Below are 23,069 nucleotides of genomic sequence, written 5' to 3'. Positions count from 1 at the left end.
TATTTTTAGTCTTAGCCCCCCCCCTCTCCACCATTGGTGTATTCCCCCTTTCAACGGATTACTACTAAGGGAATGTAGACCTTAATGGGGGGAAAGATTGTCCACTTCCGAATGGCAAAGAATAGCTTGGTTATGAAATAAAATTTGAAACTGCCCTAGCTTCAGTACCTAAAACCATTTTAGAGCTAAAACTATTGGTGGTTTAGCAAAAATTGATATTTTGGTTGTGTTGGACACCATAACGTCTTTTTAGAAAGAACCTGCATACTTCAACTAAGTGTTGGTGATTGATTCTGGTAATGCTTCTTCATGGTGTATGATGTGAGTGTGTACAGTGCTCACTCCATTTTGTTGGGATATGTCCCAATGCACTAGTATTGCATTAGAAAAGCCTTTGAAATTAGTAGATACACATGTTGGTTTTAAATGTTATTCCTGTGACGTGGAATTTAACTAAAGGTCAGTATTGTTGATTCCTGGATGCTTGTAGTATTGCAAATAGACTTATACTTTTGAAAGATAAACATTCTTCATCAATCAGTCAATGGCCAGAAAGCCCTACTGCTTTTGCTATGCACAAACATATATTTCATAGGAGTCATCTTCAAGAAAAGGTATTTTTGGAAATATGATCAGCTGATACCAATGTATATATTTGTTCCTTGTTCATATCCTATGTACTTCCCCTTCCCTTTTCTTCCCTTTTTCTCCTTCTCATTTTTTAATATTTCCTTACACAGTGCATACATCTTAACCCCACATTTGAGAATACCTTACTCTGATATCTAGTTGCATGGATTGGCTTACTTTTTGTGGGCTTTCCCGGCTTAATTGTATTGCTGCCCTATATACTGCACTGCTCATATTATATCTGTGCTACACTTTTCCATCAAAAGGCTCAAATCTGTATTTATATCCCAGTATAAATTGCAGGCACTCATCAGGTTTACAGCAACTTTAGTTTCAAACAATGGTAAAGCACCTGGCGTTCCATAACCACCAGTCACTGGAGTGCTATATGTATTTTACCACATCTAATTTTCAGCAAAACAGAACACTTTACCCTGTTTCATCAAATACAAGGAAAATGTTTGCCTTCTAGTGTCGAGCATAGCCTTTCTCAACCTTTTTAGCCTGGAGGAACCCTTGAATTCAAGTCTCAGGGAACCTTTGTATAAAATTACAGGACTCAAGGAACCTTGCATAAAAATCATTACATATATGGCTTAAAATGTTTTTGGTTGTTCTTTTTTAAAAATCATAATCTCCCATGGAGCCCTGGTTGAAACACCTTGGTCTAGCTCAGTGGTCCCCAAACTGTGCCCTGTAAGAGATTTTGGACTTCAGCTCCCAGAAGCCTCAGCCATGTTGGCCAGTAGTTGGGATTCTGGGAGCTGAAGTCCAAAATCCCTTAGAAGGTACAGTTTGGGGACCACTGGGAGCTTGTGAACTGTGAGATGTAGCGTTGCATGGTTGCAAGGCAAGCTGTAAGTATTACGGGGCAAAATAGGAGAGTAGCACTACTCCTTGGGTAGCCCTACAATGAGCCTGATGTTCTTCTTTGTTGTAGTTATAAAATATTACAGTTTTGTACCATAATGTTAGGCAAATTTCTTGTCTCATTTGATTGTTCATTACTGATTGATTTCAGTGTCTTCACTGTTAGGATTCCGTTAAGAATGGAAAAACACATTTATCCAGTAGCTTTTTCTTATACATCATGTACATAAAGAATTGTAACATGCTAGTGTCATGTATCCTTTGTTTAAATGTGTTTGTTTATTCTGACTAATGGTGATCCTATCATGGGATTTCCTTGGCAAGATTTATTCAAAGGAGGCTTGCCATTTCTTTTAGGCTGAAGTGGCCCTTAATATATAAGGGATCTCAGGGTTCCATCTGCAATGTTTTTTAAAAAGCATATATACAATTTTTTTAAAAAATGGAATTATAAATCAAAAGGCATAAAAAGTCTTTTATCAGGAAGCTAACAAAAATATCATAGTAATCAATGGCAATATAACTTTTAAAAATTCAGTACGCTGGCAAACGGCTTAGTTCAGCAGCACTAAAAACCAAATTTGTGGCGTTTCATATCTCCACGTTGGAGGACATTCTGAATCAGGGGCACCAACTATTTTTTGAATAGTGTTATTTACGGTATGTGAACTCTTTTTTAAAAAATATAAATGCCTGCATACTTTGAATGCAGGGACGCAGTGACTGAGTGGTTAAGACACTGACTCTGAAGATCTCAAGACTGGCAGTTCGAGGCCCAAGTGCTGCATGATGAGGAAAGCTCCTGTCATTAGTCTGAGCTTCTGCCAACCTAGCAGTTTGAAAGCATGTAAAAGTGAAAGTAGATAAATAGGTACTACTTCAGTGGGAAGGTAACAGCATTCTGTGCAGTCATGCTGGCCACATGATCACAGAGTCATCTTTGGCAACACTTGCTCTTTGGCTTAGTAACAGAGAGCTACAAACAGGATATATTATATCAATGTTGAATTCCTCCCCCCTTCCCGGGACTTATTTGGGTATTCATGTCAAGTTTTTAATTGAAGGTCTTACTACTATATAAGTTTATAGCTGCTATTCAAGTATTTTTCTGTCAGACCATTGAAGATTATTAACATACATGCCTGTAGTATACTAGTTTGAAAAGTTCCTCTAGATTTCATTGCTCTCTTCCATGTCTTCTATCAGCTACAGTATAAAGAAGGGACTGAAGACCTAGGACTCTTATCACACGAAGAACTTAACGTGTGGTAATCATGGCCCAAACACTCCAGAAGCGTAGAGGTGGGATCGTCCGTTGTGCTTCTGCAATGTCACTGAAGTGCTCTTGTCGTTCTTCCATCGACCAATTGTTTGTGGAGAAGCCATTTTTGTAATCATGGAAGATCCCATTATTACAAAAATGGCTTCTCCGTGAACGATTGGTCGACGGAAGAACAACGAGAGCCCTTCAGTGATATTGCAGAAGCGTGACGGACGATACCACCTCCGTGCTTCCGGAGCGTTTGGGCTACGATTACTGCGCAGTAAGTCTCTTGTGTGACACTGCCCCTTTGAGTGCCTTCTCGGGGTACAGCAACCACACGCTGTGGCCCCGATCTGGCTTTTTCTGGCACAAAAAGAACCGGCCAAATGCTACTCCTTTTTGGAGAGGAAAAAGAGTGCCCTTGCCACTGCTGCCATGGTATTTTGACACGTGTAAACAAACACTGTGCCGCCGAAACGCCATGAAGCTGTTACACATGCGGTCAGTTGTGCGGCTCCCTGGCAGTGTGGGGTGGCATCAAAGCATCAAAGCATGCAGCATCTAAATGCTATACTCAGACGCCACCCACAACCCGGCGCTTACTGCCCCTCTGTTTTGCCCCTGTACCAAGAGAATTAAATATACTTGTACTGCGATCCTATACAGATTTATTCAAAACTAAGTCCCACTGAGATCAGTGATATCTGTTAAGGATTGCATTTTTAGCTGTCTGCTGAAATATCTAGTTAATATTCAGAATGTTCCCTGTGCATATATTTTTTTGTCCTGATTTTTTTTAAAAGCTTGCATTTGTTTCTTTAGTGGTGCAGTTTCACATGCCTCTAATAGGTTTGCATGTGAATTAGGATTGCTGGCAGATATCTAGATTTCCCCCCAGACTGCTGGAATCACTGATTGCTTTTGATTTTGGGTTTTTCATTACTGGTCCATAAAGGCATCTGTGTGACCTAAATAAGATATGAAATAATATATTTTCAAAAATGAAACTAAGCTTCTTAATGAAATTGCTATAGTTTCTGAAGTAAGATAATTTGACAGAGAAAAGAAGTCATGGTGTTGAATTCATTTTGCAGTGAACCACTATTTCTTAACCTCTTCCTGAAGGGGGAGAATACTGGAAAAAGCTCAAAGTTTTCTTTAGTATTCTCTGTGAAAACCTAGGAAAAAAGCCACCAGAGGAAAGTTTCTCCTCCACTGCAAACACTTTTGAATTGCTAATTTCTTTCCTCTACCCCTAGGGTTGCCATAACCCTCCTGCCAGCGGGACATTCCCGTTTTTTCACCACTAGGGGGCGTCCCTGCATGGTTTCCTCCTTGACTCAGGTTTGTCTTGGGTTTTGCCAATCTGGTGACTTTCACACCCAAATGGGTACTTTTCAGAGCCTTTGGTATGATTTTGGTGGTTGGTTTTAATGGTAATTTTGAGAGTTGAAATAAGTTCCAATTATTTTTATTCAATTAGGGTTATGTTTTATTGCCATATTAACATTACAGGGACTTTTCAGGGATTTTGACTGAATATTTGGTGAGATATGGGGGGGGGATTTGGTGAGTTTTGGCCAAACGTTTGGGGAATTATCTTCGAGGCTTGTTGGCAACAGGAGGTTGCCAGACTCAGGAAGAGCAGGAGCTCCTTCTCTGTTTGGTCCCCAAGGCAGCAGAGGGGAGAGGGCCATTTCCTTTGGCACCAAGGCGAGGATGATAATGAGGAAGAGGAGGAGGAGGTGCGTGGCCATTTTCAATATTTATTTTGCCCCTGTGTATTTTTTCTAACTTTGACTGCCAGGGCTCAATGCTCTGGAATTCTGGTCTTTGAGGCATTTAGCCTTCTCTGTTAGAGAGCTCTGGTGCCACAATAAACTACAATTCCCAGGATTCCATAGCACTGAGCCCTGGCAGTCAAAGCAGTGTGTTTTGGACACAGATATCCTTCTTTTGTGAGTTAATGAATGAATCCAGTCCCTAGCCTTTATATCTCTCACACACTGCAGGAGTAATAACCCACTTTGAATCTGCTTTAACCCAATGCTAGGGAATCCTGGGAATGTTAGTGTTTGGGAGACATTGAGACTTTTCTGTCAGAGATGGCTCTGAGACCACAATAGACTACAATTCCCAGGATTCCCCAGCACTGAGCAGTCTCAAACTGGACCATTTCCTCAGTGTGGATGCACCTGGTGAAGAATCCTGGAGACTGCAGTTCAACTACATTTGGAGGGTTATGGGACTCCCTGCCAGAGATAGCTCTGGGTCCACAGTGTACTACAATTCCCAGCATTCCCAGCACTAACCCAGGACAGTTAAGTCACTCTCGAACTGGATTATTTCCTCAGTGTGGATGCAGCTTTGGTGAGGAACTCTGGGCATTTCAGTCCAGCTATGTTTTATTTCTGCAGTGTATTTTGGACCAGAGACAAGGTGACCAGACATCCTCCTCCTTTTCCATGACATGTCCTCTTCTGTCAAATTTCAAAATGTCCGCCATTTTGGTCATGCCTAAGAAACATGCATTTATATTAACATTTTAAAAAAAAATCATCAATTTTTTTCACGTGTCCTCATTTCTTAAAACTATGTCCTACATTTGAAAATGTCGTCCTACATTTGTCCCGGTTTGGAGGTCCTAACTTATGGCAACCCTATCTACCCCTGACCCCATGTACTAGTTGTAGGGAAAAATGGATGGAAAAACAGCTGCTGAAGTGGCTTGCAAAAACTAAGGACTCTTTCTAAGCTTTTAGCTCTACATTGAAGGTGTTTCAGTATGTTTGATTCTCCATTGTCTTTTGCAGGGATAGACAACTATTTTTTCTCTTAAGAGATCCATTCCCTTGTGAGTAATTATGCAAAAGGGAACTATATTTTGATGATGAGCAGAGGAAACAGAGTGGGGCTGGAACTGGAATTAAAGTAGGCAATCTTGTTCTGTTTTTCTTTCTCCCTCAAACCTGGTGGATATTAAAGAGAAAGATTACTGTACAGTCGGCCCTTCTTATACACGGATTTTTTGTACATGAATTCAAGCATACACGGTATATAAAGGACACCATTTTGCTATGCCACCTCCAGCCTCTTACTTCTGCCTTCAAGCCTCCAGTAGCAGTGCTCCTTGTAATTCATTTCTAAAGCAAAAGTGGGCAGCTGGTAAATATTCCAAAATCCAAAAATATCCAAAATCTGAAACATTTTCAGTCCCAAGCATTTCAAATGAGGAAAACTCAACCTGTATATAGTTTTAATTTTTGCTTTAAAATTCATTTTACTCATTTTAATTGTGTGTCTTAACTTGTTTTAATGATATTAACAGATTAATTCTATTATAGACTGTATAATTTGATTTATGTTTCGGTCATTTAATTTGTAAGATACTTTGAGTCCTCATTTTGCAGGGGAAGCAGGGTATAAAGCTGATGGTGATGATATTAATAATAACACAGAACAAATAATTTCATGATTCATGGGAGACCCTTTTAAAACTTTAATTATGACTACATGTTTCAAAATTATTCCTTCCAGTTTCAGCCATCTTAGGGACGAAACAGACAGCTGTAAAGGGGTGGTGTGACACCGCCCCTTTGAGCGCTGGATCAGGGCCACAGCAACCACACACTGTGGCCTCGATCCGGAGTTTTTCTGGCCCAAAAAGAAGCGGCAAAATGCTGCTCCTTTTTGGGGTGGGAAAAGGGCGCCCTTGTTGCTGCCAAAATGTCTTCTCTGCGTTACGGCAGCACATGTAAACGCCGCACCTCCAAAATGCCGTGAAACCATCACACATGGTATCCCTGTGCTACTTCTTCTGGGTCAAGGGGGCATTTTTCTCACATTTTTGCCACTCTTTCAGTTAAAATCTTTCCTTTAAAAGATTACTCCTTGGTTTACAAGGCAAATCCAAATATTTACTCTGGCATTATGGTAAGAAAATTGCTTGAGAGAAAACCTTTTGGTTGTATAACAGCTGCTGCTGGAAGGCATCAATTAAATTGCTAGGACAGAAAGACTGAATTGTTATAAGAACTACTACACAACTGAAGCAGAGTAAAGGATTGACGTGAAAGGGCTAGGAAACAGTATCGTATAGGAGTATGAAAAGTAGTACTAATTCACTTTTCTATTCAAACTAGGCAGTCGATAGAGGATTGAGATAGTGTTTTCCTAGGTAAATAATCAGCCATTCAATTGTGTATTGCCCTTTCTAAGGAACCCCATCTAGTGTCTATATTGCTGTCCTTTATGTGCATGATAAAACATAAGTTGCTGACTGAAAAGTGGTTATTTGCAGTAAAAGCTGTCAGAGCTTTTTTAAAACCAGAAAATTTTACAGATATTGGTAATCCAAATCGTTTTTATTAAAATCAGGATGGGTAAGAAAAGCTTTAAGGGTACCTTAAAAAAACTGATGAGCTGATACATAGGGAAAAAGAAAGTATTGCTAGTGCTGGATTAGTAAATAGGTAGGAACCTGTAGCACATATTTGGCTTTGCACGTTGCAGTAGTGCTTAGTTTGATGCACCAAAATCTTGGAACAAAGTTATGCAGCTGTTGGAGTAAGACACAATATGCCTATCCCATCTGAGTTGAGCTTTAGCCACTGAACACTTTGATAGTGCCCCTGCCATAATACACCCCTCCAGCCCCCTGAGAGGTCTACTGACTGCATGCCTGTGAGGAAGAACTGTCCAGTAATACTGTCAACCCACATTTTAGAATGCATTGCCCTTACAGTGTGTCTTACAAGATTATAAAACACACGACAGTTAGAATAAACACATGTATGCTGCAGCAGATAAAGTCCTTTAAAGTAACAAGTGCAGAATGGAATAAACAACTGTAGAGTTAGAAGGGGTCGTTAAGGTGTTCTAGTCAAACTGCCTGCCATGCAGGAATTTACAGGTAAAGCACTCCTAAAAGATGCTCATCCAGCCTCTGTTTAATGTTCTCCAAAGAAGGAGAACCTAGCACTCTCCAGGGCAATCTATTTTACTCTTGAACAGATCTCTGAAGCTTTCTGTTGGTTTTTCTTTTAATAACATAGTTAATTTATCCGTCTTGGCATGGTCAAAAAATTTCACAACCCAGTCCTGAATTGATAGCGTTTCTATATTCTTTCACTTTTGTACATATAGAATTCTCCCCACTGTGACCAAACATTGGAAGTTTTCAATGCAGTCTTAGTGTATCGTCTACTAGGCCTAACAAAAACAATTCTGGTTTAAAACACAGCTTTATGTTAAGTATCTTTTCTATATAGTATCTATATATATATATATATAGCGTTGTTGCAAGTCCACCACATATGATGGTATAATGCCACTTGCTCTTTACACTTCCAGCATTTATTTTTAGCTCCTTTATACATCTTTGATAACTTCTCCAGTGTTAAATGTGATCTGGACATAATTTTAAAGACATTTTCTTGTCTTTTATAGACACTTTCTTGTTCATAGACAAATTGTATGATGGTCCATTTACTATTATACAATTTCAGCCCATTTGTCCACATTATTTCCCAACTCTCTAATGTTGTGTCCAAGATTTTGAGCCCATTTGATCATACACTCCTTTATCTTCTCCTCCTCTAATTCCAGCAATAAATGGCACATTTTCTTGATTAAATGTTCATCATTGGCTTATAATTGAGTCTAATATTCTGTCTTTCTAAATTCAGAGGCATACATTTCTAAAATCAGTACAGTCGGCCCTTCTTAAACACGGATTTTTTATACATGGATTCAAGCATCCACGGTTTGAAAATGTTAAAAAAAAGTATAAATTTCAAATATCAAACCTTGATTTTCCATTTTTATAAGGGACACCATTTTGCTATGTCATTATATTTAGTGGGACTTGAGCATACACAGATTTGTTATACACGGGGGATCTTGGAACCAAACCTCAGCGTATAACAAGGGTCCAATGTATTATATATTTGAAACATTTGTCTGTATCAGTACCAGTGTGTGTTTACTCCTTCTGCCATTAGTTCCTCATTAGGTTTAAATCTGTGTTGGTCATTTTCATAAAACAAAAGTTATTTATATAACAACCACTTTTCTTTCTCCTCTCTGCCCCCTTCACCTGATTTGAATAAGGCTTTGTGCACAGATATCCATAACTGCATTTTCAGGTATAACCTGGGTTTCTACTTGTTCAATGTCCTTAAAATAGGTCTAATGTAAAGTACAATATCATCCAAAATCCACAAAACTGATACCTGGGACGGGACCATCTGTGGATGCTCAAATCCATGGATGGCAAGCCTGCAGTTGGGGTAGTTGGACAGTAAAGGACTTCACCAAATATACCACTAAATCAGAAAATTAAGCAGTGAAGTTATGAACACTATCTTAAATAATAATAAGATCTTTAAAAAGTACTCTTTTAAAGCAAGTTGTTTTGGTTGAACTTTGTTGATTGAAGGATTTGTTTCTGATTGGCATTTCTTACACAGTAAAGTGATGAAAAAGAAGCAACTGACACTGGATACTGGTCTAGCAATTAACATCTGCCAATAAATTGTTAAAAATGTTTAAATTCAAACAGTCATTGTTGTTTCAGTAAGAAGATTGCAAAATAGTAACAATAGCCAGACTTGGAGAAAAAAAATATGAACAACCAGAAGTGTTTGTATATTTTTTAAAAGTCATTTGGTTTGAATTAGCCAACCCTGGATACTGGTGTATATGTTGTATGTGGTAAGGCTGGGGATATGCAGGAAACAAGTACCCATCATAGGTTAATTGGCTGCTTCTGTATATGGGCAGCTTGTGAGTGTCATCACTGACACAGTCTCAGTTAGTGGACATTGGCAGTTTCCAGGTATACTGGCTGTGTGCGCTGTGTTCTCACAATTTCTTTGGTTTCTAATTAAGTCTGTATATGTCCTTTCTGCAAACAGAGATACAGTAGGGTGACTAGTGTAGAGGCCTTGTATCTTCAGTCCCAACACACTATAAGGGTAGGATTGCTTTGCTTTTTGTTCCACACACACACAATGAATGAACATATCTGCTTCAGGTTTTGTTGTGTGCTAAATTCCTATCTGTTCTGCAAGAACAAATGAAACCAAGTATGTGTTCTGCTTAAAACTTGTGACAGTGGTTGAGAAAATGACCCTCTGCTGCCCTTCTGTGTATTTGACTATTTCTGATTATACATGTAGCAATACATATGGATACCTTTCTGAAGATGGGGATTGGGTTGGGTTTTCAGTTTGGATAATATTTATTCATTAAGCATAAAACAAATAGCTAGCTGCCTTGGTAGGTTGTCAGAATGATAATACTGTATTCAAATAAGAAATATCAGAATAAAAATGTAATTTGGAGTGCAGAGTTAATAAAAAGTAAAGACAAAAAGTAATCACTGATCTTTCATGCATAAAAAGTGTATCTCGAGCTATAAATCTAGGCTTGTAGTTTTTTGGTTTCTTTTCTTAGGGGCTATACAGATCGCCCCTTTACTGGCTGGATCGGGGCCACAGCAACCTCACTCCATGGCTCCAATCCGGCCTCCAGAGAGTGCAGAAAGGAGCTGCAGAAAACGGCTCCTTTTTGCGCCCTCAAAGGGGTGCCATAGCTGCAACACTGCGGCTTTATGATGCTCCTTCAATACTGCATCATGTGGATGCAGCACTGGAGGGGCGTCATTATGGCGCGCATCATGTGGACCGGTGCATGCCAAAATGGCACCCTGGGGGTGGGGTTAAAGCACGCACCATACAGACACAGCACCCTAACTCCACCCACAGGCCTCTTATCCTACTGCATAACCTGTACTCAGGACACCATTAGAACAGAATATGGAGAAACAGTGGTTTCCAGTTGGCAAGGGGGTCAGGCAAGGTTGCATTTTATCAATCTATCTGTTTATTATTATTTATTATTTAACTTGTACAATGCGCTTATGCTGAAAGCTGCATGCTGGAAGAGACAATGGTGTGCGTGCCATGCTGCAGGCACAAGCCCCATTGTTTTCAGTGGGGCTCCAGCATGCACAGTATTTCCCTTACATGAGGAGTCTGGAATGGACCCCTCGTGTAAGAGAAGGGCGCACTGTATAAGTTAGCTGAATATATAGTATGAAAAGATGGATTAAACTCTGAGGAAGGAGGTGTGTGAACACTGGAGGAAGGAATATCAACCATTTAAGTTAGGCAGATGACACTATAGTACTAGCAGAAAATAGCAAAGACTTGGAACAACTACTGGAGAAAGTCAAGGAAGAAAGTGAAAAGACAAGTTTTCAGTTGAACATTAAGAAAACAAAAATAATGATCACAAATTATTTACAAAACTTCAAAAGAGACAATGAAGGCATTGAGCGCAAGAAAGATTTCCTATGGTTCAGTCATTAACCAAAATGCAGACTGCAGTCAGGAAATTAGAAAACTAGGATTTGGAAGGACAGCTATGTAGACAAGATCTTCAGATATGAAGACATTCATTTGCATACCAAAGTCAAGGATTGCCTATGCCATTGTAGTTCCAGTTTATATGTGTGGTTGTGAAAGCTGGGCAGTGAAGAAAGCTGATAGGAAGGAAATCAGTTCATTTGAAATGTGTTAAAGGAGAGTTCTGTGGATATGCTGGACTGCTAAAAAGACACATAAATTGCCCTAGAGCAAATTGAGCCTGAACTCTCTCTAGAAGCCAAGATGACCAAATGAAGACTCTCACACTTTGGACAAATCATGAGAAGACATGACTCATTAGAAAAGACAGTGATCCTTGGCAAGGTAGAAGGCAGTAGGAAAAGAAGACAACCCCACTACAGACAAACTCAATCAAGGAAGCCACAGCCCTGAGTTTGCAAGTGCTGAGTAGGGCTATTGATGACAGGATGACATGGAAGACTGTCATTAATAGAGTTGCTGTAAGTTGAAGTCAGTTTGACAGCAGTTAACAACAAACAACAAATTCTCACCGTTGCAATTCACGAGCAGTGTTTTAGCCAGTAAAGAGAGAGTTCAAATGGCTGAAGTGTTCCATTCAATTTCATCTCATTTTTCAGACAGGGTAGATTTGGACTAAAACATAGCCTACTTCTATGTTGTGCAGTGGCAACAGGCGATCAAATCTAGCATTAGGTGTCCAGTGCTGATGTGAAATGAACATCAGTCTTGGCCGAGGTGCCGAAATGAGCTGGTGTATTTCAATAACAACAAATTTTAGAATTACACCCTCCTTTCTGCAAATTACTAGAAAATGTTTTTGATGTTGAATTTTCCATAGTTTTAACAGTATGAGGGAGAATTTATAATAAGGCGTGTTTAAGTGCTTGTAATTAGCAGATAGCAATTGCTATCTGTGGGGGATCCATTCTGGATCCCTGCAGATACAGTGGTACCCCGGGATACGAATTACCCAGCTTACGAATTTTTCGGGATACGAAAAAATCCCATAGGGATTTATTGTTTCGGCTTACGAAGGTTTTTTCGGGTTACGAAAAAACCTCGGCGCTATTTCGCCACCGGAGGGCAGCAGAGAGCTATTTTTTTCCATTAGCGCCTATGGCAATTCAGGTTACGAAGGTTTTTCGGGTTACGAAATTAGCCGCGGAACGAATTAATTTCATAACCCGAGGTACCACTGTAGTGAAAAACTGTAAGTCCTGTTATTCTCAATGGTCACGTACTCCTGCTTGCGCTGCTGCATGCGCCCATTCAGAAAGCTTAATCATAGAAATAAAAATCCATAAAATGTGACATGTTACACATGCATATTGTTACAGTAAATTTGTTGACAGTATACAGTGGTACCCCGGGATACGAATGCGCCGCGTTACGAAATTTCCGGGATACGAAAAAGCTCCATTGAAAAAAACTGTTCCGGGATACGAAGGTTTTTTCGGGTTACGAAATTTTTTTCGGCGCGAAATTCAAACGCGACCGCTAGCCGCGCTTTGGAAAAGCCTTTTTCAGCTTGCGAAATGCATCGGGTTACGAACGCCGCGGCGGAACGAATTAATTTCGTAACCCGAGGCACCACTGTACTAATCCACATCAGTCGCCTTTATATATCCTTGTATGATACTAAGCCTAGATATACCTTATATACTCAACTATAATTCGACCTCATGCATAAGTCGAGGGCAGGTTTGGGGGCCAAAATTATGGATTTTGATATGACCCATGGATAAATCGAGGGTAAAATTTAGCGGCATGTAACAAAGGATGTAAAGGATGATACAAAGGAAAATGATGCCAAAGAACTTGGAAAACTCTGGCAGGCATAACTATTTGTGCTCATCCTAAAGGCTGAATGGATGAGAGAACAGAGGGGATCCATGCTCCTTTTTGGTGCTCCCAGGATGGACTAGCTCTCGCCTTTTACCACTCTGTTCAAAGGAAGAGGATGGCTCCTTTTTTTATATATGAAGAGTTAAATTAGAGTAATTACATTGACCCGTGGATACGTCAACCCAAGTTTTTGGGCCAATTTTTTGACTAAAAGTTCTAGACTTGTACATGAGTATATACAGTATATGCCTTTGTACTATTTGGCAAGGTCCTAATGATACCTAGGCAGCAAAGTCTGCTGAAAAGGTAGGAAATGTTTTGTTGTTTAATTTGATACTGTATTTCTGTGGGATTTTCTGCCTCATGTGCTGAAAACACTTCCGGTGTTATGCAAGCTGACATCCATTTGTTGCTCTAACCGAGACAGCAAATATCTTGGACTAGTTTATTCTTGTCTTTGTGCAGTTTTGCTAGACCAGGATCCCCCCCTTTTCCCCCTCTTGTTCCTCTTTCCTGTTTAATAAGCATAGGCCAGGAACCAAAGAACGGTGCAAATTCTTCTATGGCCCCAAAGTGACTTACACCTTGTGTTTGCTCAAAGTCAGCCTCTCCTCTCTTTTAAAGCTTCATATTAAACCACTTTTGAAACTGTAGAAGGTCAAAAGACAGCTTGCTTTTGGGAGGGGGGCAGGGGATGAAAAATACTTTTGGCCATGTCTAGAACAGTTGATACCTGCCATAATAATCTAAAGTTATACATTGGATACTGATATATGTTGGAATAAGAGTTAGACACAGCTCTGAAGACTGACTGTGTGAGAGATAATACTTGTCTCTTTGATTTTTTTTTTTTGCTAAACCTGTTTAATACTTGGCAACCCATATTTTAAATATATTAAAACACTAGCTTCATGTTACAGTGTCTGTACTCTAGATTTCATAAGGTCTATTAGTGGATACATTTGCTCACCAAAAGAAAGAAGTCTATTCAAATGGGAAATAAGGGTGTAACTCCCATAACAGGAAAAGTAGGTCAATAGGACACTAGGCTATCAGGCCAAGAGGACACAAGCAGGTTTTCTGAGTCATGCTCTGGTTGGTGTTCCTCCCCACCTCCACCCTCTGGGCAGATTCCTTTTCCCTGTATTTAGTTCCTACTTTTTAACTTTTGGTTTAAAAAGAAGTAATCTCTTGTTTCGATAGTTCTGCTGTCACTAGGATATAGCAAATGAAGGTTAAACATGCCTTTTGTGTCTCAGAATGAAACTAAAAATACAAGCGCAGTTATTGGACAGAAGTACTTCTGGAAATGCTTTACTAACCAAAGTTAGTAAAGACAGAAGAGTAGAACAAGGGATATATTGCATTGTTCTCTTGATTATTACAGACAGTAAGTATAAGCTTTAGAATGGAATATAGCAGCACTAATTTCCCTGACTCAAAGATTTTGGACTTTGGGCCTTTTCACACAACACAATTATAGCACTGTGATTCTACTTTCATTGCCACGGCTGCATTGTATGTAATCCTAGAACTGGTTGTTTCATTAGGCACTGGCGTTCTCTGGCAGGGAAAATATTCTGACTACTGGATAAATTAATCAATTTTGTCTTATACATTTGTGAACGATTGACAGGAATACCTTGTCCATTCTGCATATTATTATTATTTTTATTTATTTATTTATTTATTTATTTATTTGTATCCTGCTCTTTTCCCAGAATGGGACTCAGAGTGGCTTCACAACATTAAAAACAGTACAATTAGAAACATAGAAAAAAGTACATTAAAAAGGAATTAAATTATTACAGTATTAAAACAGATAGTTATTAAAAAAATGAAACATTCTAAAAAGATAAAACTATATTTATATAAAAATACTATATCAAATTTTTAAAATGGTACAACATCACAGCTTGTCCTTATAACACTTCCTTAAAAGCCTGTGTGAACAGGTAGGTCTTAACCTGCTGGTGGAAGGGCACCAAGCCATTCTGATCTCCCTGGGCAGGGAGCTCCAGAGTCTAGGGGCAGCCACCGAGAAGGCCCTCTCTCACATCCCCACCAACCGTGCTTGTGATGGGGGTGGGATGGAAAGAAGGGCCTCTTCAGAGGATCTCAGAGTCCAGGCCAGTTCATACAAGGCGATACGGTCATGTAGGGCTTTATAGGTCAGTGATGGTGAACCTTTTAGAGGCCAAGTGCCCAAACTGCAACCCAAAACCCACTTATTACAGTGGTGCCTCGGGTTACGAAATTAATTCGTAACGCGGCCGCTTTCGTAACCCGAAAAGCCTTCGTAAGCCGAATTGCCATAGGCGCTAATGGGGAAAAGCCGCGATTCCGTGCGAAAAAGCCGAAAAAAGCACCAAAAGTTTTTTCGTAACCCGAAAAAACATTCGTAACCCGAAACAATAATTCCCTATGGGATTTTTTCGTATCCCGAAAATTTCGTAACCTGGGTATTTCGTATCCCGAGGTACCACTGTAATTGCAAAGTGCCATGTCCCTCTGACTTTCTAGTAACAAACTCTGGCAAACTCTGTGCTGGGATGATGGCACATGTACCCCCAAAGAGGGCTCTGAGTGCCACCTCTGGCACGCGTGCCAGAGGTTCGCCATCACTGTTATAGGTAATAACAAGTACCTTGAATTGTGCCCGGAAGCAATCTGGCAGCCAGTGAAGCTGTTTCAACAAAGACATTGTGTGGTCTCTTTAATCTGGCCCTGTTAGCAGCCTGGCAGCAGCTCTTTGGACCAGCTGAATTTTCTGAACATTCTTCAAAGGCAGCCCCATGAAGAGCCCATTACAGTAGTCCAAACGAGATATAACCAAGGCATGTACCACTGTGGCCAGATTTGGCATCTCAACGTATGGGCACAGCAGGTGCACAAGTTTTAAATGTGTGAAAACACTCCTGGTCACAGCAGAGACCTTGGCCTCCAGGTTCAAAGCGGAGTCCAAAAGTGCCCGCAACCTGTGAACCTGTGTCTTCAGGGGGAGCCTCTCAGAGGTGGTTTGGTTAAACTTATGTTAGTTGAAGCTTTTGTTTATGAATGACATTTCTTGCACAATAAAATACAGTGATTAAAAAGCAATTAACACTGGATACTGGTCTAACCATAAACTGCCATTAAACCGTTAAAAGTTAAAATGTTTTAATGCAAACAGATATTGTTGACCCAGTAAGAGGTTTGGAAAATAACAATAATAACCAAACTTCTCTCTCACTCTCTCTCTCTCTTACGCACCCACGCGCACACACACACACACACATGAATAATCAGTTTAAAAACCGGGTGTGGTGTTTTTTTTAAAGTCAATTGGTTTAAACCAAGGATCAAATCATAGTCTAAAGCAACCTGGTTTAAACCACCGATATGATTTCCACCATATTTTGTGCCCCTCTCAGGCCTCAAAAGAGGCTTCTTTTGAAACCTAATATGTGATGAAAATGCTTTCATACCCCCAAAAGGCATTTAGAGGCCTATTTCTTTTTTTCAGGAGCATCTGCAGCCCTCCAAGGGTCTAAAGTGCCCCCCCCTAGTCTTGCACAGTTGCCCACCCCTGTTCTAAAGTTTTTAAAAGGAGAATGATAGTGGTGGATTGATATGGTCCAAACTCAAGTTGCTATAAAAGTAATTTGACAAATCTGATGTGAAGAAAAAAGGTTTGAGATACAGCTAGCATAACAGAATGAAAATTTGGACATAAGCAAAGGAATAAAAATGATTAATATACAGTGTCATAGTAAATTGATAGTAAATTGACTTAATTGAGAAAGCTAAGTACTGTGAAATTCAGGAGAGGCAAAAGGAAGTACTTCACACAGCACATAGACAAACTCTTGAATAGTGCTTGCCACAATTTTGGTGATTTTACAAGGAAATCAGATGTATGCTATCTGTGTTATTGGAAACAGTTTGCCTCTCTATATTGGTTGAGTAGGCGGTTTCATGTCCTACATACACATTTTCCATAGATATCTTGTACACAGTGTGAATAGGGTGTTGGACTAGGGTTACATCCAGCAAGTCTTTTCTTATATTCTTATACTATTAAATATGTTATTTTGTTCCTAACATGTGTAATTATTTTATGTGGAAACTTTCATTTTGTGCAGAACTGTAGTAACATTACTCTTTTTTCTGTTTAAAGAACCAAATTGGAGCTCCATGATCTTCTTTTGGAAATATAGTTTAAGATACTCATATCTGACATTTGGCTTCTTCTGGGACTGATCGTTCTAGATCATCATTATTCATCATCCAGAAAAGTATAAACGGTAAAACTCCAAAAGATTATATTCAGATAATTGAGATGCAGAACTAGCAAGAAGAGTACTTACTGGAATCTAGAGAGTTCTCTTGCTATGCTATGCTTCCCAGTAGGAATCCTGATATTTTAAAAAATATCAGACTACCATACCATATCATAAACTGCTTTTGAATATCTGTTGAATTTCCAGTATAGTTTGTCATGTTGTCCAGTTGGGAAGGTTTTACTGTTTTACGAGATATCTCTGAAGCTTTTTAGCCATCTGGAATTATTCTTTGAAATTTTCCACATTGCTTGCTCTGGTGGCAGTATGACATTTTATTTTGGGAAAATAAAGGAGCTGTATTTGATAAATTACATTTTTCCCCATTCTCTCATAGAGCAGAAATACAAATGTCTACCACAAGACTAAAGTGTGATGTGTTATGTTCTTTACCATAAGCAACCATAAAATGAGCTCTATTGCAGACAGGTAAGCTACATTGTTAATTTTTTTTAACATATACATTGTTAATAGTTACAGATGATTTAAAATAGAATTGCAGTGTGAGGCTGTGTAGCTGAAGGTCATGCAAAATCTTAGTGTGCTGTGAAGGTGATACGGTGAGCTTCTATGTAACCTACTCCTCCTCTCCTATTCCCTTCTGTCCTCTCCTCTCCCATTTTTGTTTACTTAATTTTTGCGCCCTGGTGGTGCAGTGGTTAAATGCCTGTACTGCAGCTACTCACTCACAAATGACAAGGTTGTGAGTTTAATACCAGCCAGGGGTTTAGGGTCTACTGAGCCTAGCATCCTTCCGAGGTCGCTAAAATGAGTACCCAGCTTGTTGGGTCCAGTTAGCTTACACATTGTAAATCACTTAGGGAGTGCCTAAGTGCACTGATAAGCAATCTAGAAATGTACTTGCTGTTTCTATTGCTATAAAAATGTCTTGCACCTCGACAGGTTTGAGTATATGATGTAGATCAAGTGATAACAGTGCCACTTAAATACATTAAATACAAAATGTGGAATAGTCAGAGAGATGTATGCATGAGTACTTCTGCAAGGCAATGTATGTAGCATCACCAGCTTACATGGTGCTGAACAGAACAACAAAAACATCCTTGATAAGACTATATAGTCTAATAAAAAGCTATGGAAAGAGGAAAAGACAAATACAGGGACATATACTTTGCACATACAGCATCATAAGGATAAATTTAAACCATAGGCTTTAGAAAACTAAACTTTTTAAAAATGAGATATGAAAACAATAAAAGGGTTTGAACACTTTCTTCTAATTGTGTCTTAAGATGGAATAGAAAAATGTAAATGTACATAGTGCTTTGTCCACTGTAAATATGTTAAGATTGTGTTCTTCTTCTTCTTCTTTTTTTTTTGGAAATGCAAATATTTTCTGACATGCTTCCTTAACATTTTGCTTTGAGGAAATTCTGTACCATGTGGCCGTTGTCTGAAACTTGTTTGGCTCTTGTAGGGATGATGGTAGCATTTTTGATGGTCTCGTGGAAGAAGATGACAAGGACAAAGCAAAGAGGTATGTGAGGCAGTCAGCACTAAACATTTTATTGTTATCAGGACATATACAGGATGCATTTCTTCTCTGTATTGCAAAGGGTGTGGGAGGGAGGAGTCCCATATGCAATAATAATAAGCATGTACAAAGTGCTCTTTCCCCCTTGCATCCATCGCTAAACATGTAATCAGCTGTCTATTAGAACAGTACTAACGATCTAGGATAAGAAGAGGGCGAAAAAGGAAGCCTAACATAAGACATTTCTTTTCCTTTTGCCCTCTCATCTGTAGACCAAATTGACACTCTGCCATCACATCAGAGCAGGAGATACTTGCAAGTAGTCTGCAGTTGTATGCTAAGACTTTGGATGGCAGCTGTGGCTTGTGTGTGCACATTTGGCTTGCTGTTATTAAAAGACTGCAAATGAAAGATTAACATAAATATTTACTGCAAAAGTGTAACAGAGCATAATCTTTAATTACCAGATTTACACTTTTTACCCCTCCTGACATTTTTCTCATCCACTATTGAAAAGATTTTACAGTAAGTGTTGATTGAAGATATCCTCAAGACTAGGTATATTCATTACAAGGTCCTGATACAAATCTTATGAATTGGTCTCTTAAAAAGCTGCTCTAGTATCCTTATGGTAAACATTCAGAGAACAGTACTGTATTGACTTGTGTTTTTATTTTTGTTTTAATGATAGCCTTCCCATGGCTGTTGATGAAATAAGTTAAATCCCTCTAGATATGGGCAGGCACTCAAGTGTTTGCAAAATAGGTTTTTAGATTTCTGTTCAGAAAAAAAATAAATAAAAGGCAATTAAGCATATTGCTAAGCTTTCCATATCCATAGCTCCAAAACAATATTAAGTGCATTAATGACTAATTTTATTACACATTTCTTTATCTTATTTTTTCTTGATAATTTTACAGTGCTCATATTTGAAATTATTTTTTCTATTAGTTGATACCTAGCACATTAGATGGATCCAGACCTAATTTAGATATGTATTAGTTCCATTGAAATTAATGTGGCAAGTTGCAGATCATCCAGGAGGGGGATTTCTGTAGCAGAGACGCCATCACTGCCTAGATTCTGCTGGTTCACAGCAGCCAGGGTGGAAAGTGAAAAGTTCTCTTTATCCCTAGTGGTTTAAATTGTCCTCCCCTTTGACATCAGTGGGTGAGAAAATAACGACAATTGGCCCTTAGTATCCATGAGGGGTTTCGTTGCCCCCCCCTGCAGATGGAAAAAAAAAACAGGACCTGAAATTCTGTGTTTTTCAGTGATGGCGCATGTGCGCACGGCTGCTTTGCCACAGCCGCGTGCATGCATGGCCATTAGGGGCAATGGGGCTTCTCACTTGGGGAAGACGAGCTGTATTCTAATGAGATTGGAGTAGTTTGGAGGTCCAACATATAATTTTGTTAGGGCAATAAGTGGCATTTCAATTCTGTGAATCCAAAGCTACCTATATCAATATACAGTGGTACCTCGGGATACGAAATACCCAGGTTACGAAATTTTCGGGATACGAAAAAATCCCATTGGAAATCATTGTTCCGGGTTACGAATGTATTTTCGGGTTACGAAGAAAATTTTTGGTGCTTTTCGGCGCTTTTTCGCACGAAACGCGGCTTTTCCCCATTAGCGCCTATGGCAATTCGGCTTACGAAGGCTTTTCGGGTTACGAAAGCGGCCGCGGAACGAATTAATTTCGTAACCCGAGGCACCACTGTACCTATGTCAACTTAACAAACTGTAAGCATCTCTGGAGAGCCAGAATGGTGTAGTAGTTTGGTGTTGGACTGCAGCTCAGGAGACCAGGGTTCAAATCCTGGTTCGGTCATGTAAATTCACTGGATGACCTTGGGCAAGTCACACTCTCTCAGGCTTAAAGGATAGCAATGGTAAATCTTATCTGAAGAAATTTGCCAAGAAAATTATATAATAGGTTTGCCTTTGGGTCACCGTAAGTTGGAAATGACTTGAAGACACGCAACAATAACAAAAACAACAAAGTCACTCTGATATTGTTTGTGGCTGAAGAGCAGAGTATATAAATACTATAAATAAATCAAAATAAATAAATAAATAAATATCATCCCTTTCAGAATGCCTGATTTGAGGCCCTACTGCCAACAGCTATAGTATCAATAATAACTTGTTACCTATTGAGTTTCTCATGAGGATACTAGAGGTCATATGGCACAGAACAGCTGTGCTGTTTGTAAGATTTCTTTTCTCCAGTAGAGGTGCACTTTTTCCACATTCAGTTTCCCTTCAGCTGGCCTTTGGCAGAACCTTAAAGTAGTGATGTTTAACTTAAATCCATACAATCTCAGTGGGACACGTGGCTAACTTAGTGAAGATCCAACCCATTAGCACATAATATATATAAAATGTATAAAACCATTTTTCTTATGATTGCCACATTTTTTTAAAATTTTTTTTAGAGTATCAAGAAACAAATCTGAAAAGAAACGTAGAGATCAGTTTAATGTACTCATCAAAGAGCTGGGATCCATGCTTCCAGGCAATGCTCGGAAGATGGACAAATCTACTGTACTGCAGAAAAGCATCGACTTTTTACGGAAGCATAAAGGTAATTTAGGGATATTACATGAAAAATACAAAATCTAAGTTATTTTTCTTTTCTTTTTTTGTACACAAAAATATTTAAAATGTCTTTGCAGCGGAACATATTTAATCATATATATAGTAAATATGTATTGTGTTTTGTTTCTAAAAAGAAAAAAGTTTTATAAACTGGCACATAAGTTCTTGTAAGTTAGGGGTTGTCTGCAGGGGCAGAATAAAGCTGCTTCAAACTGACTTGAAGCCTACCTGTTCAGAAGACGTATGGTGCCAAACTGAGTGGAAACCGAAATGAAGCTGTGCTCCGGGGCTAAAAAACAGAGCAAAAAGAAGGTCTGATACTCCACTTCAACATGGAAAATGTGCATCATCACACAAGCATGTAAACAGCACCGCGGGAATGTGGGAAAGCCCAAGAAGTGTATGGAAGTGGTCTGAAGCATGCACCCTGGGACTGATGAGACGCAACCACCAGCATCACTGCTTGACCTACCGTTTTTTTCATTTGAGCATGTAGGCACACAAATGGTAGCTGCACCATTGAGCCATCACACCACCAACCTGTCACACAAACAAGTACGACAAACGGGGCAGATTGCCAATAATGCAGTCAATGTAATTGAAACATACACAAACCAGACAGTCCAACAGGGGAGCATGGGGTAGAAAGTGGACATATATTGGGGGGGGCATCCATGATTATGATTTCCCAATGTGTCACTGGGTGTACCAATGCACTGTATGGGTGGTGTATCACTTGTGCAATTGTGTGGTTGGTCACACGGAGCATCCAATGGGATAGCAGCTGGGTGGGAAGAGGGAAGTAATTGCGGGTCTCGGGTGGTGTGTTCGTGTGATGGTGTCCATGAATGGGGGGAGGGAGGCAGAGGGAAAATACTCGAGGTGTGATGTGACACCCTGTGATGTGGCCCAGCCATGGATGTTGGGCCCGCCTTTGGAGTAGACTGTGCAGACAGGAAGGCTTCCACCCGTTTTCATAAAAACTGGTTGGCCTGGTTTTCCCTCTCAGTCTGCTCAGTCCCTTAGTTTCTAAATAAGTTGCAGTTATAAAAAATAATCATAAGAGAAAAATAACAGTGTTTTAAAAATAGAAAATAAACACAGCCTTCTCTGAAATTAATTGTGTTTATGAAGATACCTAATCATTTTTAGCAAACTGAAGAAACTGTTTGGACAAGGGGTTGTTTCTGAAAAGAATTTATTTCTTTTTCTTATATACAGTGGTACCTCGGGATACGAAATACCCAGGTTACGAAATTTTCGGGATACGAAAAAATCCCATTGGAAATCATTGTTCCGGGTTACGAATGTTTTTTCGGGTTACGAATAAAATTTTTGGTGCTTTTTTCGGCTTTTTCGCACGAAACGCGGCTTTTCCCCATTAGCGCCTATGGCAATTCGGCTTACGAAGGCTTTTCGGGTTACGAAAGCGGCCGCGGAACGAATTACTTTCGTAACCCGAGGCACCACTGTACAGTGTAAGGAGAATCTTTAACAATCAGGAGAGATAGCTGAATGAACTGTTATTTACCACTGTTGTGTACTATGGTAGTACCTGTGGTCTGAAGATTATACTAATGTTCGTTTGTGATGTGTGAATACCTGAGTAGAGAACAAATTCG

The 23,069-nt window shown here is 39.5% G+C and overlaps 1 protein-coding gene across 1 annotated transcript in view; it reads left to right on the top strand.

The window, feature by feature from the left end:
• The window catches only part of CLOCK (clock circadian regulator), a 58,970-nt gene that overhangs the window by 3,433 nt on the left and 32,468 nt on the right, over window positions 1–23,069 (top strand). Inside the window, exons 2-5 of the mRNA XM_042468291.1 lie at window positions 17,183–17,309; window positions 17,683–17,774; window positions 18,784–18,843; window positions 21,285–21,433. Of these exons, the coding sequence (XP_042324225.1) occupies window positions 17,728–17,774; window positions 18,784–18,843; window positions 21,285–21,433 (256 nt within the window). The 5' untranslated portion in view covers window positions 17,183–17,309; window positions 17,683–17,727. The remainder of the gene's footprint in view (window positions 1–17,182; window positions 17,310–17,682; window positions 17,775–18,783; window positions 18,844–21,284; window positions 21,434–23,069) is intronic.

Source organism: Sceloporus undulatus, chromosome 5, assembly GCF_019175285.1.
Source record: "Sceloporus undulatus isolate JIND9_A2432 ecotype Alabama chromosome 5, SceUnd_v1.1, whole genome shotgun sequence".
In the NCBI taxonomy this organism is placed as follows: domain Eukaryota; kingdom Metazoa; phylum Chordata; class Lepidosauria; order Squamata; family Phrynosomatidae; genus Sceloporus; species Sceloporus undulatus.
This window is presented reverse-complemented; position numbering and strand designations above follow the sequence as displayed.